The following is a 16109-nucleotide window of genomic DNA, read 5'->3' on the forward strand; positions in this document are numbered from 1 at the left end:
AGATAGCTTCAGGGAGCCACTATATGTAGCTCCTCCATAAAATATGTACATTATCTTTATCAAAAAGATTGCTAAAACCATCAAAAACATTACTTCATAGTTGATTTACAAACATAGTTGGATTTATAGATAGAGCTAGTACATACAATACCTAAAGCCACTAATACGCATAGCGTTTTGGGCAAGGTGTGGGGGGGGGGCACTTAGACTAAAACTTAATAGTAATTGGTATTAGGTATAAATTGTGTTGAAAAAAAGGAATAAAAAAAAGGGGAGGGGGGAAAAGGGGGGAAAAAAGACCTTATCAAATTACAAAGATTATAGGGCAGACAGGACACCACACATGTAACTCTTATCTTGTAACTACATTTAGATACTGAAATAACATGCTCAACACTTGCACCTCTACTCACACACCTTTACACAATTGAAATCAGGGCACTGTACTTGTATTATATAACTGCCATGGCAGGGAATGCAACCCAATTTTTTCCCTGTTATTCGCTTTATACACTGTAGCTCATTTGTATATAACACGCCATTTTACAGGAATATTGCTATGCTGGTATATTAGGGTCCACTGTATGTGGATAGATATGTATTGATAAACCACTAGATAAGTAAATGGAAATAATAAATCTGTAATTATTTTATTAATTACAGAATTGTTAACAGTTTTCAAATTATTTCAGTGTGCTGCCACGTACCGAGGGATCTATCTTGTTCTGCACAACGGGTATTGTGTTGCAGTGGTTGCAGAGCGACCCAACCTTAGCAAAGGTGTCACATCTTGTCCTTGATGAAATACATGAGAGAGACATGTTGTCTGATTTTCTTATCTGTATTGCCAAAGACCTTATCAAAGTGGTGAGTGTCATGAACATGTACTGCATAGCAAATCCTTATATCTTTATTGTCATCCTTTTATAAATTGAGTGGCATAAGCTGTTCGATACCTTAAATGTTTTAAATTCCTCTAATAATTAAATTCATTTGTGACAAAATTACTGATGCACTAGAAGAAAAACAGAATGCAGATGTGGTATACATTGACTTTGCCAAGGCATTTGATAAAAGTGACCATGGAGTGATAGCCCATTGTTTCGTGAAAAGGTACTGCAGCAATACCCAACAGGTGGTATGCTCACACTTTAACACTAAAAACAAAAACAACCATATTTGACCTTTGCAGTGTGAAAATATGGGCAAGCATTCAAGTAAACTCAAGAAAAATATAACAAATTTACTTCCAAAATAAAGAAACAGGAAATAAATGACTTCAATCTTTGACTTGCAAATCTTGGCAGTTGCACCTGTATGAAAATAGCAATGAAAAGAAAACACGAAAGTTAAATTGATGTTGAACAAATTATATACTGTACAAACAAGTTGGCCTTGACCGAATTATTAACCAAACACCACAAACTGGGCATGAGTTGCTTATGTGGGTTTTGGTCAGCGAGCAGTGTTAAACCCTCATTAGAGCACCTGGAGAGATTGGCTTCTAAGAGCCAGTTAGTTGATATTTATTTTCCTCCTGGTGACTCGCATACTGTGTCAATGCTGCCAGCTGGCAGAATAACGAGCGCTGGTTTGTCTGGTAACCGAAGGCAAGACAATGACGAAGGCAAGATGGAAGAGGCTGTAATTGTGTGACTCCATAAAATGAGGTCAATAGGAATAACAGGTAAAGTAGGGTGATGGATATTAAATTTTCTGTCAAACAGAATGTAAAGAGTAACAATCAAACATAAAATAGTTCAAGCATAGTGAAAAGCTATGCCTCAAAGCATGATCCTTGCACTATTGCTTTTCCTTATTCACATATCAGATATAGACAAAAATACAAGTCACAGCCTTATGTCATCCTTTGCAGATGACATAAAAATCAGCATGATTTTTTTGTTGAAAAATTACTTCTGTTGAAGATACAGTACTGAAAAATTACAAGCTGATATTAATAATGTTTTCATTTGGGCAGCAGAAAACATGTTTAACCCTTAGGCTGCTCAGCCTTAGGGGTCAAGAAGCAAAAAATATTTATGTAAAAATTACTAATAAATGTTAAACAATTCTCCAACTTATTGGCTTCAACGTCATGATTTTAGACGATTTTGTTAAAAAGAAGAACGTTTTGTTGATAAGGAGAACAGCTCCTATTAACTGGAAAAGAGAGAGAATGCAGTAATTAAGAGATGCCGGCACCTGTCCGACGCACAAAGAAGAATAGTAGTAAAAAGTGTCCACAAAGTGGATACACAGCTGGTGCCTTTATAGCATTGCTGAGTAATACATAATAACACACACAGTAATGAATAAGTCTGTTATTATGCTCTATATTGTTATATATCATATAAATACATTACCCAATGTTAATATGTTACTTTCACCAATGTCCAAAAATCTTATATTTTTAGAGTATTTTTTATTTTCTCCTTTGTTTATGATCCGATTTTGTTGTAACCTTTACATCCTGGAGAGTGCATACCCGTCCCTAACTATGTTAAGATAAAATGAAATTGGTCAACAAATAAATCGGTTACAACTGGCAGAACTTGGAACTTTGATTTTTTTGGCTGATTTTTTTCACAGATTTCGAACTGTTTTCTTTGTCTCATTAAGTTGTTTTGATGATTAGGGACCAGATTAGGGCTTTTTAACTTATACAGTATAAAATATACCCTAAATATATCCATAAAATCATTATAATTATTCCTATATTTTGTCTTTTTGGGGGTTATTTTTTCTTGATTTTATTTCAACACATATTGACCTACAACTTTCACATATTCCAGTACAAATACTAAACAATGTTTAATAAACCATACAAGAAAATTAATGAATTAGAACTACCTTATTGTTGATAATTCAACTTCAATTATCTTCAAAACTAGAGTCTACTGTAATCAGCAAAAAAAATCCAGTGTCTGACTGATTATCACCATATCTACATATAGTGTGCACAGCTATCTGTTCTACAATCACTCTAGAATGGATTTTTCATGAACCCTAAACGTTTGGAGTTATAAATTTTTTTTGTCTAAATTTGGCGCCTATTTTCAAATGACGATTTTCTGTGGGGAGCCCCGTTGGCTCCCCCAGAGCTATCCAGGCTGATATGGATATGTTTAGCTTTGTGACATCAATGTGTATGGAGTTCTTGCCTACTGGGGACCACGAGCCAGAACCTGGCCCCCCTCAGAGAGGCACGAGGTGCAATGGTCTATAGAAACCCCCGTGTGGTTGGGAGCATTTTATGTCTACTATCGACTGGGTCTGGCACCCAGAAAGGTAGGCGCCCCAAAACAAACTTCTATTTTGGAGAAATTATTGCTATCGAAAGCCGAACGTGTGGACAGAACTCCCCAAACGAAAATTAGCAAACGAGCATGACATCACGTTGCCGCTGTCTGTGCAACCCCTCCCCCACTTCCCGGGAGCCCCAGACCCTAATACTGGTGATCCACCCTTCAGCTCTTGGCTGATGTACTACTGGTGTGGTCTTGTGCCTCTGGCTCATGCATTTGCCTCGGTTTCCGTGCCTTGTGGCGTGGTCTGTTCTTACAGGTGGTGTGAGAGCCAGGAGTAATATTCTTTGGTACTCGGGCTGCATACAGAGTACCTAGGGTTTCCTTCCCTAGGTACTCTGTAGGTACTGCCCTCTGCCCTTGGGGCCACCTTCCACAAGTCACCTTGGGATCTATCTTCGCTGTGTCTTTTACTGCTAGGTACTTGGCCGCCCTTGGAGTCAGCTGGGGTTTTTGTTGCCTTTGTTGGCCTCTGGGTAGGAGGTAGTTTTCGTCACTGGTACGGGTGGGGGGGGGGGGGGGTGTTACTGCACAGCTAACTATCACCTATTATAGCGGCCGGCTCTGTTCCTCCTGGGTACGTTGTCCTCTTGCAGGGTTTTTCTTTTGTTTTTGTTGTCCTGCCTGGTGGAGGGGTCTGACTTTGGTTGGTTGCCCCCTATCTATATTTAGGGTATTTATATACATTTCTGTGTTTTTGGTGGTACCCTCTGCCAGGTCCCCCATCAGTGCACACATCCTGGGTGGATTCAGCTTTTAGAAGTTTGCTTGGTAGTTTGGGTGCCAGATTGCAGTACCCTGACTGGGCTTCTCTTAGCGTGTTACCAAGGCTAAGGTCCCTCGAAAACCTCACGAGGGCTCCGAGGTCTGATGGATGTGATCCCATGAGTCCCCTCTCCCTTCGTGCGAGGTTGATAGTTGCTCTGTCCCCCATTTGTGGGCCTCGTAGCCTGGTGGATAGCGCGCAGGACTCGTAATTCTGTGGCGCGGGTTCGATTCCCGCACGAGGCAGAAACAAATGGGCAAAGTTTCTTTCACCCTATGCCCCTGTTACCTAGCAGTAAATAGGTACCTGGGAGTTAGTCAGCTGTTACGGGCTGTTTCCTGGGGGTGGAGGCCTGGTCGAGGACCGGGCCGCGGGGACACTAAAAGCCCCGAAATCATCTCAAGATAACCTCAAGATATGTCTCAGGGTGACAATCACCGGTGGTGCCTCCGCCATGCTGCCTGTAGGGTCGGTGTTTCTTTTGACCCCGAGTTGTGCCATGTTTGTTGTTTGTAAGTGCTCCAATTCACCCAAGCTACTGATTATGATATGAAAGTGCAGGCAGTGGCTGCATTGCATGCTAGGTTTATGTTGCTGTAAAGTGATATGTTGGTTGCTTTCCCAGATGCTCCGAGACTGCCCCGTTTTGGTTTTAGGGACCCGAACTTGGGGGTGGGAGTTGCTTTGATTTTGATTCCATCCGCCCCTCCTCTTTCTTTCCCTTCTGTAGTGCATCCGGTTCCTCCCCCTTTGCTTCCGGCTCCAAAACGTCTGAGGGTTTAGGAGTCGGTGCTGGGTCTAAGCAGTGTTGAGACTCGTGCAGTGTCGGGGGAGTCCCCTTCTGGGGTGGCAGTGGAGAAATTCGAGCCTGGTTCTCTGGCAGGAGCTTCTGGGTCTGACCAGTAGGCCTCCTTCATCCCTGCTCTTTTGGTGGCTCCTGCTTTTTGTATAGAGGCAGGGGGGTTGGAGGACGGCTCTGCTCCGGGCCCTCGGAGTGAGGTTCCCGGGGCTGGGGTGCGGATTGATTTCGGGACCTTGGGCCCCTTTCTGCCACTTGAAGTAGCCTCCATCATTCTGCCTGTTGGATGCATGGCTGCCTTCTTCACTTCCCTATGGGCTGTTCTAGGCCTTTATCCTTGTGATCGTAGTTGGTCTTTGCCCTTGTGGCAGCAACTGTGGGCCTCCCTACTCTGATCATAGCTGACCCTGAAGTTTTCTTGGTTCCTTATGGCCAGGCATGTCCTTGTCCTGTTTTACAGGGTTACAGTCCTTCTTCGCCGAGGGCAGTATGCTTATTGCTCTTGAGTGTACTCTCCAAGCCTGCTGTGTCTCATGCTCCTGCTCTGGGCACTGCTTAGCTATCTTTTCCTAATTCTCGATCTTTTTCCCCATTGGCTGGGACTCTATGCTGCTTTGCTTGTACATTCCTAGATTTTTGACGGTGTGTGCTGGCTGCTGTTGGGTGGTAATCTCTGCGTGTTTCACATGCTGCTCAGGGGATTGCTCGGCTTGCTTAATCTTGCATCTCTTGTTCCAGGGTTCGGGGTCTTTTGGTATTACCAGCACTTAAGCACCAGGGAGCTTCTGAGGGTCTGAAATAGCTTCCAGAAAAAGCCATATTATTACATTCAACACTTTATATTTATGTGACTGCAAAATAATGGATGCAGAATTTTGCATTATTACTTTGATGATTTTACTCTCAATTTTGAAAGTGATAATTTGAAGGCTAATAATGTTTCATTGATTTATAGAAAATGGATACTGCTTGATAATAATAATATACACTAAATTTATATTTTGTTTGATTTCCATTTTCTATATAGTTATATATGATATGATTCTTTACAGCGCTCAGATCTGAAGATTATACTGATGAGTGCTACGCTCAATGCTGACCAGTTCTCAGAGTACTATGGAGGTTGCCCGATGTTGCATATTCCAGGCTTTACCTTCCCTGTCAAAGAATACTACCTTGAGGATGTCCTTGAACTTACTGGGTAAATAGTGTTTAATATTTGTTGCTTACTATATTTTTGAAGGGTAGAGGAGCAGTATTATAAGGCAGCCTCCCCCTTACATTTTGATCTGGATCTGAAAGAAATTTTCAAATTTGTTGAACCCCTTTACTCCCTGGAGCTGTACTGGGCTGATGTGTATATATTAAACTGTGGCAACAGTCAGTCGGTAGTTCTGGGTTCACATGATTGCACACATCGTGGGGGTTCAGCTTTTAGTTTATTTGCTTGGTAGCTTTGGGATAACCGGTTAGCAGTACCATGCCTGGGCTTTCCTTAGCAGTCAGTTTAAGGGCCATGGAAACCCCCATTGGGGCTCATTGGTCCGATGGAAGAGACCTCTGAGTCTCGCCTTGCTTCGTGCCAATTTGAAGGTTGTTCTGTCCCCTTGTCTCAGGGTGACACTCGCCGCCTTTGCCTCTGCCATGCTGCCTGGTGGGTCAATGAAATCTTTGACCCGAAGTCCTACAAGTGGTGGTTCTTGCTTGTACTCCAATTCACCTAGTCCACTGATATTTATATTCGGGTGCAAACTGCTTCAGCGTTGCATGTGCTGTTTAGGTTGCTGCAGTGGGCGAGGTTGGTTGCTGATGTTGGCTGCTTTGGTTATCGGGACCCGGACTTGGGTGTGTTAGTTGCTTCGACTTTGGTTTCGTCTGCACCCTCTTGTCCTTTCCCTGCTGTGGTTCATCCTGCTCCCCTCTCTCCTTCCCCCTTTCCCTGGCTTCCCCCTCCCCTTGGCTATCAAATGTCTAAGGGTTTCAGAGTCAGGGCAGGGTTTTCTTGGTGGTACTGCCTCAGTACTGCCTGCCTGCCTTGGTGATACAGTCCCTGACTTCGGTGACTGCCCCTTCTGGATCGGCGGCAGAGGCATTCAAGCCTGTTCCTCCTGCCGGGGCTTTTGGGTAGCGCCAATGGGCCCCCTTTGACAAATGTGACCATGGTCACATGGTGTTATTGCACATAAAATGCGTTCAAAAGGAATTACCAGAAAAATAGGCAGATGGATCTACAATTTCCTGACTAATAGAACCCAATGTGTAATAGTCAACAAAATAAAATCTGGACCATCAACAGTAAAGAGCTCAGTCCCCCAGGGTACTGTGCTTGCTCCAGTACTTTTTCTCATCCTCATATCGGACATAGACAAGGACATAACCTATAGTACTGTATCATCCTTTGCAGGTGACACTAGGATTTTTGAGAGTAGACAACATAGAGGACACGGCAAACCTCCAATCAGATGTCAACCAGGTCTTTCTATGGGCTACAGAAAATAATATGGTGTTTAATAAAGATAAGTTTTAGCTCATGCGCTATGGAAAAAATAAAAATATAAAAACGGAAACCATGTACAAAACTCAGTCAAATCATAATATAGAACGGAAAGGCAATGTAAAGGATTTGGGTGTACTGATGTCGGAAGACCTTACATTTAAAGAACACAATAAAGTAGCCATCACAACTGCAAGAAAAATGACAGGTTTGATAACAAGAACCTTTCACACTACAGATGCTATACCGATGATGATACTTTTAAAGACGCTAGTGCTCTCTAGAGTGGAATACTGCTGCACAATGACAGCCCCTTTCAAAGCTAGATATATTGCTGACCTGGAGAGCGTGCAGAGATCCTTGACTGCTAGAATCCACTCAGTAAAGCATCTAAACTATTGGGACCGACTAAAGGGCCTAAATCTGTATTCTCTTGAGCGCAGGCGGGAGAGATACATAATAATTTACACGTGGAAAATAGTAAAGGGGTGGTCCCAAACCTGCACACAAAAATAACATCACATGAGACCAGAAGGCATGGCAGGATGTGCAGAATACCCCTGTTGAAAAGCAGAGGTGCAACAGGTACTCTGAGAGAGAACTATCAACATCAGAGGCCCGAGACTGTTCAACACGCTTCCGCTACACATAAGGGACATAACTGGCCGACCCCCTCACAGTGTTCAGGAGAGAACTTGACAAAAAAAACCAAAGGATACCTGATCAACCAGGCTGTGACTCATATGTCAGGCTGCGATCAACCGCGTCCAACAGCCTGGTTGACCAGTCCAGCAACGAGGAGGCCTGGTCGACGACCGGGCCGCGGCGTCGCTGAGCCCCGAAATTATCTCAAAGCAAGGTATCAAGGTAACCCCTGCATCCCTGGTTTTCTGGTGAAGTCTTCGTTTTCTTCAGAGGCAGAAGGTTTGGAGGATGGCTTGGCCCCGGGTCGTGACGTGGAACAGCCCAGGGCTGGGGAGGAGTTGACATGGGAGGGGCTTGGGCCTCGTTTTACCCCGCTTGGGGTGTTAGTACCCTCGGCACGGGGCTTGTTGTTACAGGGGGAGGGGTGTTCCAACCTCCCCCTTCCCTGTACATGTTTGATATGAGTTTGACTCCTCCCGGGGTTCCCTTGGGTTCCTCGGTTCACTCCTTCTGGGGGATTTTGGCTTCCTGCATCCCGCGCTGAGGTAGGTGCGGGAGGCCCTTGCGGCTTACCTGCTGCGAGACCAGGATTATGCCTCAATAATGGATCCATTTCCTTTTGAGTTTGGCTCCTCTTTTCTTTACTGGGTACATTAGGAGGTGCCAGTCTTCCTTGCTGGCAGACTGTCCTTTCTTTTCATTTGGAGCATGGCATGCGTTCTGTCAGACCCGCACGCTGGAGTGGCAGGAGTTGACTACAGTCATTCTGGTTTATCTGGAGGGGGTGGTGAGCTTGAGCACCTCAATGTGTGCTTGTTTTCCTCTGTGTTTCCTCATGATATCGGCCAGGTCCAGCTTCATGTGCAGGTTCCCTCCCTTTTGGCGTCCCTGGTGGCCGGGGATTTGCGTGTTCGTGGGCATTTGGCTTCAGTCTTGCCCTTCTTTTTCCTCCTGGAGATGTCTTCAGACTGGCTCAAGGGGGGATATGGAGGAGCTTGTTTCCGGGCCTGCATCCGATGTGCTTGCCTCGGCAGCTTGGGCGTCAGCTGCCTTGTTGAAGTTGTTTGCTTTGATTCTGAAGGAAGTGGTGTTTCTGTTCTTTGCTTCATGCCTCATGTGCCAGCAGACGGTGCTCGTCCACTTTTTGGAAACCGCTTGGGGCCCCTGGCTCTTAGATTTTCGTCCTCTTTTTGTCCGTTGCTGTTAGCTGAGTCTGCGATGGTGCATTTTGTTCAGGCGGCTTCGTTTAGTTGCCGTCCTATGTCGGAGTTGTTGGTTCTCCAGGGAAGGCCGTGGTGATCCTGCCTGGAAGGGTTGTGCCAGGGCTTGGGGGTTCTTTCGGTCGTCATAAGCTAGTTGTGCCAGATTTGGGGCCGGCCTCTCCTGAGGAACCGTTGGTGTCTGGTCGGCACAGTGATCTCTCTGAGCATCGGTCGGGCTCTCATAAGGATTGTCAGCCCGTTCATGGTTTGCCCCATCAACATTGATGCAAGAAACACAGAACTAAGAAATACACACAAATATCACATGAGACCAGGAGGCATGGAAGGATGTGCAAAATACCCCTGTTGAACAGCAGAGGTGCAACAAATACTCCGAGAGAGAACTCTATCAACATCAGAGGCCCGAGACTTAAACACTCTTCCACAAGACATAAGGGGCATAACTGGTCGATCCATCACAGTGTTCAAGAGAGAACTGGATAAGCATCTCCAAAGGATACATGATCAACCGGGCTGTGACTCATACGTCAGGCTGCGAGCAGACGCGTCAAACAGCTTGGTTAACCAGTCAAGCAACGAGGAGGCCTGGTCAATGACCGGGTCGCAGGGACGCTAAGCCCTGGAAACATTTCAAAGTAACTTCAAGGAGTGATGGGGGAAAGGCTCACACTGTTTGCTCTCGCCTGGTCCCACGATTCGTGGGCATTTCGGGTCTTTTCCTCCAGCCTGTGGTGGCGTTGGGTGGCTCCTCCTCCTTCGAGGGGTATCGGGGCTGGCGGGGCAGGCCTCTTCCCCTATGCTCTGTGAGGTCATCCTGGAGTGGGTTCGCTTGGGCGTGGTTGAAATGACGGTGTCTGACAGGTGGGTTTCCCGCCTGTTTCCAGTTCCTAAATGAGACTGTGCAGACCTGGGGTTCATTCTGGGCCTATTCCATCTGATCCCCCTGGGTATTTTGCCCCTCCTTTCGGATGACCACTCTGTCTCAGGTTCACCTGCTTTGGAGTCGGGTGCTTGGATGGTGTCCCTGGTCCTCTGGGATGTGTATTGGCATGTCCCAATTCATCTGGGGGTTCAGGGACTAGCTCAGTTTTGTCGTGGGGCGGCAGGCTTACCGTTTTCGTTGCCTTCCATTTGGCTTGAATCTGGCATGTTCACATGCCTTACCCGGGTCGTGGTGGCCCATTTGTGTCTGGGGTTCGGGTTCTGGCTTACCTAGATGACTGGCTGGTCTGGGTTTCCAGCCAGTCCGCATGCCTGCTCTTCAGGGATTTGGTTCTTTCCCAGGTCGCCCAGTTTGGGTTCTTGGTGAACTGGAGGAAGTCTCAGTTGGTTTCCTCTCAGGTTCAGACTTGGCTGGGACTTGTGTGGGACTCTCGGACCGCTTCCTTGTCTCTTCCTCCCGCGGTGTTGCTATGGCTGTGGTCCCGCCTTCGGCTGTTTTAGGAGGGCACCCGGGTCACACGTCGGTTGTTCGAGCAGCTGTGCGGGAGTCTGATCTTCGCTGTGCTGGTCTATCCGTTGGGTCGGGTCTGGTTTTGGCAGCTGTTCTGGTTCCTTTGGGGACATCCCTTCTGCTGCTCTCGTGATCGCTGGGTTCGGACCCCAGGGGCCTTGCATTGGCTGCTGCATTGCCAGCTTTCTCTTCAGGTTTTTCGAGGGTTCTGTGCCGTGACGCCTACCTGTGCCCTCGCTCGATGTGTTCATGGATGCGTTGTCTTTCGGCTGGGCCTTTGTGACCAGTGCTCACCAGGCCGGCCAGTGTCGGTGGGGTCCGTTTTTCTGTTGGGCTCACAGCATGGTGCGGCGGTTTGGTATTCATTTCAGAGGGTTCGCTTCGCTCATGGATCGATGATCCAGCTCCATTCAGATGGCTTCCCTGTGGTTCATTGTTGGAACTGCAGGGGGTTCGATGTGGTCCTTTGCTATTTGGGGCTGGTCGCTTTGGGTGACTCGCCTGCTGAGTTTTCGGGGTTTGGCTCTCCTGGCAGTTCATGTCCAGGAAGTGTCCAACGTACTGGCGGATGACCTGTCCTATTTCATTCCCCTGCCCATGGAATGGACGGTTGACACCGACTCATTCTGTTCTGCCGGACGTTCGGGCTCCCAGACATGGACCTCTTCGCGTCGGTTTGGTCGAGGTGTCTTCCTGTATATGTGGCGCATTTCCCTGACTGCGAGGCCATTGGGGTCAATGCCTTCAACTGGACTGGTTAAGGTGGGGTTACCTGTACCTCTTCACACCCCCTTCCCCTACTCCCTCCTGGTTCAGTTGTTGCTCCAGGTCCTGGCTCACTTGGAGACTTGCCAGGGAAGTAGTAGTAGCAGTATGAAGTTTCCTGGCGGTCCTTTTGACACTTCTTGACTTATTGTAGTTTGTCTTTGATTTCCGATCGGGTTGTTGTGACCCTTCTCTTTTAGTTGTTTCAGGATCATCATCTTATGCTGAATACTGTTGTATTGTATCGTGTGGCGCTGGCGGAGCCGCTTCAGCTTGCGTTCGGGGTGAATGTCACTTCTGCTCCGTTTTGCAAGCTTTCTCGAGCGTTGTTTCACCTCCAGCCTGGTCATGCGCTGCCTGAACCGTCCTGGTCATTTGACCGGGTGCTCTCTTTTCTCGGTTTGTGGTGGCCCCTTTGGTTCAGGACAGTTTTTCTAAGGATCCTTTTCATGTTGGCATTAGCCTCGGGTGGGGGGCGGGGTTGGCTAGGTCGGGTAGTGTCATGCTCTCCTTCGGTGCAGGGATTTCTGCTCTTTCGGTCCTGGTGGTCGTTTTGTTCGTTTGCAGCTGTCTCCTTCTTTTCTGGCGAAGAATGAGACTGTTACTTTCCAGAGGGGTCCTTGGGTTGTTGATGCTTGGTTGGTTTGGCCGGGAATGCATCATGTTTGTGTTCTGTTGCGGCTCTTTGCAGTTATTTGCGCACCACATCTTCTGTGGCAGGGGATGCACTTTGGGTGAACCCTGTTCCAGGATGCGGGTCTCGCAGGTTGTCCGCAGGATTATTCAGTCCAGCCAGCCTGTGGTCTATCCCCGTGCCCACGATGTTCGTCAGTTCGTGGCTTTGTCAGCTGTTTTTGGTAATGTCTTGGGCTGGCCTTTGTTCAAATTAATGTTTAAGGCCTTTTAAAGAAAATCCCTGTAACAAGTGATGCAGATATGAAAGAGTTTTAAGGCGAGCAAGGGACATTTGACCCTTGTGCCCAGGTGCAAGGGTCAGCCTGACAGCTGTACCTGACACGCCTGACACAGGCACAGGTGAACGCCTGACAGCTGAGTGAACAGCGCTTCAGATTCGTAGTTCTGAGGTTCCGAGTTCGATCCCCGGTGGAGGCGGTGACAAATGGCCAAAAAGTTTTTCACCCTGATGCCCTTGTTACCTAACAGTAAATAGGTACCTGGGAGTTAGGCAGCTGTTACGGGCTGCTTCCTGGGGGTGTGTAACAAAAAGGAGGCCTGGTCGAGGACTGGGCTGCGGGGACGCTAACCCCGAAATCATCTCAAGATAACCTCGAGGGATGGTTTGAGAAATTTAGAAAAAGAAGGGGCATTCAGATGTTGTGAAGCATGGGGAGGCTGCCAGCTCAGACAAACCTGCAGCTGAAAGATTTGTTGACGAATTTAAAGATTTTGTAGATGTTGTGGTAGGTATCCCACACTAAGTGTTTAATTGTGATGAGACTTCTTGGCTTCTGGTGGTAGGGTTTGGGAGGTTCATGCTCCTCTCCAGCAATGAGGGTTTTGTTCTATTGGTCCTGGTGATCGTTTTGTTCTGTTGCAGCTGGCTCCTTCTTTTCTGGCGAAGAGTGAGACAGTGGGCTATTGGAGGGGTCCTTTGGTTGTGGATGCTTGCTTAGTTCAGCTGGGGGTGCATCATGTGTTGTGTAACTACACTTAGGTAACTAAGTGTAGTTACAGGATGAGAGCTATGCTCTTGGGTCCCGTCTTCCCAGTACTATCATACAACACTTTGATACTACTGACAGTTTTGGCCTCCACCACCACCTCGCTTAGCTTGTTCCAACCGTCTACCACTCTGCTTGCAAAAGAAAATTTTCTAATGTTTTTGTGGCATCTTTGTTTCCTTAGCTTGCGTCTGTGTCCTCTTGTTCTTGAAGTTACAGGTCTTAAGAATTCTTCCCTATCAATTTTTATTGATTCCTGTTACTATTTTGTACGTAGTGATCATATCTCCTCTTTTTTCTTTTATCTTCTAGTTTTGGCATATTTAACGTCTAACCTCTCCTCGTAGCTCTTGTCCTTCAGTTCTGGGAGCCACTTAGTAGCATTGGGGGGGGGGAGGGGCTGGGATATGACTTTATATGCATATGCTCCTATAGGGAATTTTATTGCGAAGAAATTGATAACAAAATGAACAACGTAGCATGAGAATTGAGGTGAGAATCCCGAAAAGAGTTGACACATTTTGGTGGGGTTGCGTGCTCACGGGTAACCCTCGGCCGATTTGAGTTTGGTGCAGGTGACACGCCCGGCTTTTGAACTTCATACATATATATCCCTGTAGGTAATTCTATTGCGAACAAAAAGATACTAAAATGAACGCAGTAACACGAAAATTGAGGTGAATAAACTTAAAAGAGTATACAAATTTGAGTCTGGTTGAGCGCTCACGGGAAACGCTCGGCGCACCTTAAGGTAGGCTAGAAAGCATGCACCGGGGACGGGAAAGTGTTAACAATACCCTACTGGTAGCCCATATAAGAGAGTCCATTTGTAATTTACAAAATGTTTATATATAGATAGTACTGGTTATCTGTAATCTGTGAATAACTGAAGGTGCTGCTTTGGTGGGCGGAGGGATATTTCCAAACTATGCTCTACCAGCAAACGGCTGACAGCCGCCACCTTTAACAGATTTCTAACCCCCCTTGTTTTTATATAATTCTCTCCCTCTAGCCAAATTGCTACATCAACTCTCTCTATGCAAAATAGTAGGCAAGGTTTGTAACTGCCAGAAGTGGTTTGTTTTGTTTTGCAGACTTCCTGGGTGCCTTTCCCACTGGGTAGCATACATGCATAACTTATGCATGAAGGCCATCAATCTGTGCCTCTGTGAGGCGGGGGGTGCCAGGCTTTGGTACTGGTCCCCGGTAGGCCACAGGACTCTGCAACTGCTGGAACCTAGCAGTATGACACACTGTCAAAGATATTAGATTCAGGGAGCCACAATAGGCTTCTCTGTAAAGGGCTGTTGAAGCTAGGAACAGGAAAAGTAGAGATCATGGTTTGTATACCAGACTCAAGTATGAGCAGTTAGTAATTGTTTTATTTGGTGCTTTACTTGATTTGTATTCATAATTTTTCTACAGATTTACATTTGAAGACGAAAAGCAAATACCCATTTGGAAACGACGAGAACAGAAAGTAAACAGAGAATTTGAAGAGATGATTGAACCTTATATCAGGTAAGGAATGGCTCTTCTCGTGCATTCTATTTCCCTTCCCTCAGCTTGTATGTTCTGTATAGTAGTTGTTACTGTGTTGTTGAAATCTGAATTTGTGAGAAAATCTTTTGAGCAGGCCGGTAGAAGAGACATCCTAGATCACCCCACATAACTACCTGTTGTTGATTTCGAGGATCATTATTCCTGCAGTCTGGTCTGACCAGGCCAGATGTATTACTTTTAACCACGTCATGATCCAATGGGTTATGCATTTGTTAGGGGATTAACCTGGGACACAGGTTCAATTCCTCTGCCCTTCTCCAAAGATTTTCTCATTAATATATCATACTATTGTGATTTCATTGCGTATTTGAATTTGTGATTTATTTTGGATATTTAATATGCCAAGCAAATACAGTGACACCTCGGCTTATGAATGCCCCTATTTACGGGCTTTATGGGTTACGAGCCCAATTTCTTTGGAAAATTTGAATCGGGTTACGAACTTTGCCTCAGGAAATGAGTTTGTTGATACACGTATGGGCCGACCTGGCATGTGGTGGTACAGCGATCGCGCCTCAGTTTACCAGTGCCTCGAAAAGACGAAAACATTTTTTTTGTAATTTTTTTTTCTTGTGCACAGGTGTAAATCTTCTCAGGACCCTTTAGCAGCTTAAGGGTTAAACATCACGTTATTTTCTGCTGCCCAGTCAAAAATTTTATTAATATCTGCTTGTAGTTTTTCAATGTCTTCAGCAGAGGTAATTTTCATGCTGATTTTGTGTCTGCAAAGGATGATACGAAGCTGTGCCTTGTATTTGAGTCTATATCTGATATGAGAATAAGGAAAAGCAGTGGTGTAAGGATTGTACCTTGAGGTACAGAGCTTTTAAATGGGCTTGGACTCTATTTTATATAGTTGACTGTTACTTTTTGTTCTGTTAGATAGAAAACTGAATATCCAGTGTCCTACTTTACCAGTTATTCCCATTGACCTCATTTTGTGTGCTTTCACTCCATGGTCACATTTATCGAATGCCTTTGTGAAACCTATGTATACCACATCAGCATTCTGTTTTTCTTCAATGCCTCACTGATTTTGTCGTAGTGATCTGTGAGAGGCATGATCTTCCCGCTCTAAATCCATGTTTGCCTGGATTGTGGAGGTCATCGGTTTCCATGAAACTAGTGACCTGACTCCTGATCACACTCTTGAATACAGTACTTTTATTATGTGGGATGTTAGTGCAACTGGTCTATAATTCTTTGCCAATGTTTTGCTCCTTTCCTTGTGTAGAGGGGCTATGTCTGCTGCTTTAAGTGCATCTGGTATCTCCCCCGTGTACAAGCTCTTCCTCCACACTATTCTGAGTGCCTGTGATACTGGCACTTTGGCGAGATAGCTTCAGAGAGTCACCAGAGCACATCCAGAAAGAGGCTTTTCATTACATTCAGTGCTCATTTTTTCAGTTAT

General features: G+C 45.9%; 1 protein-coding gene across 4 annotated transcripts in view; it reads left to right on the top strand.

The window, feature by feature from the left end:
* The window catches only part of LOC123763883 (ATP-dependent DNA/RNA helicase DHX36), a 78348-nt gene that overhangs the window by 40173 nt on the left and 22066 nt on the right, over positions 1 to 16109 (top strand). For all 4 annotated transcript variants that reach the window (XM_069330081.1, XM_069330080.1, XM_069330078.1 and 1 more), the window contains exons 10-12: positions 693 to 867; positions 5926 to 6074; positions 14561 to 14656. In XM_069330081.1, the coding sequence (XP_069186182.1) occupies positions 693 to 867; positions 5926 to 6074; positions 14561 to 14656 (420 nt within the window). The remainder of the gene's footprint in view (positions 1 to 692; positions 868 to 5925; positions 6075 to 14560; positions 14657 to 16109) is intronic.

The sequence above is a fragment of the Procambarus clarkii genome, chromosome 23 (assembly GCF_040958095.1).
Source record: "Procambarus clarkii isolate CNS0578487 chromosome 23, FALCON_Pclarkii_2.0, whole genome shotgun sequence".
Lineage (NCBI taxonomy): Eukaryota > Metazoa > Arthropoda > Malacostraca > Decapoda > Cambaridae > Procambarus > Procambarus clarkii.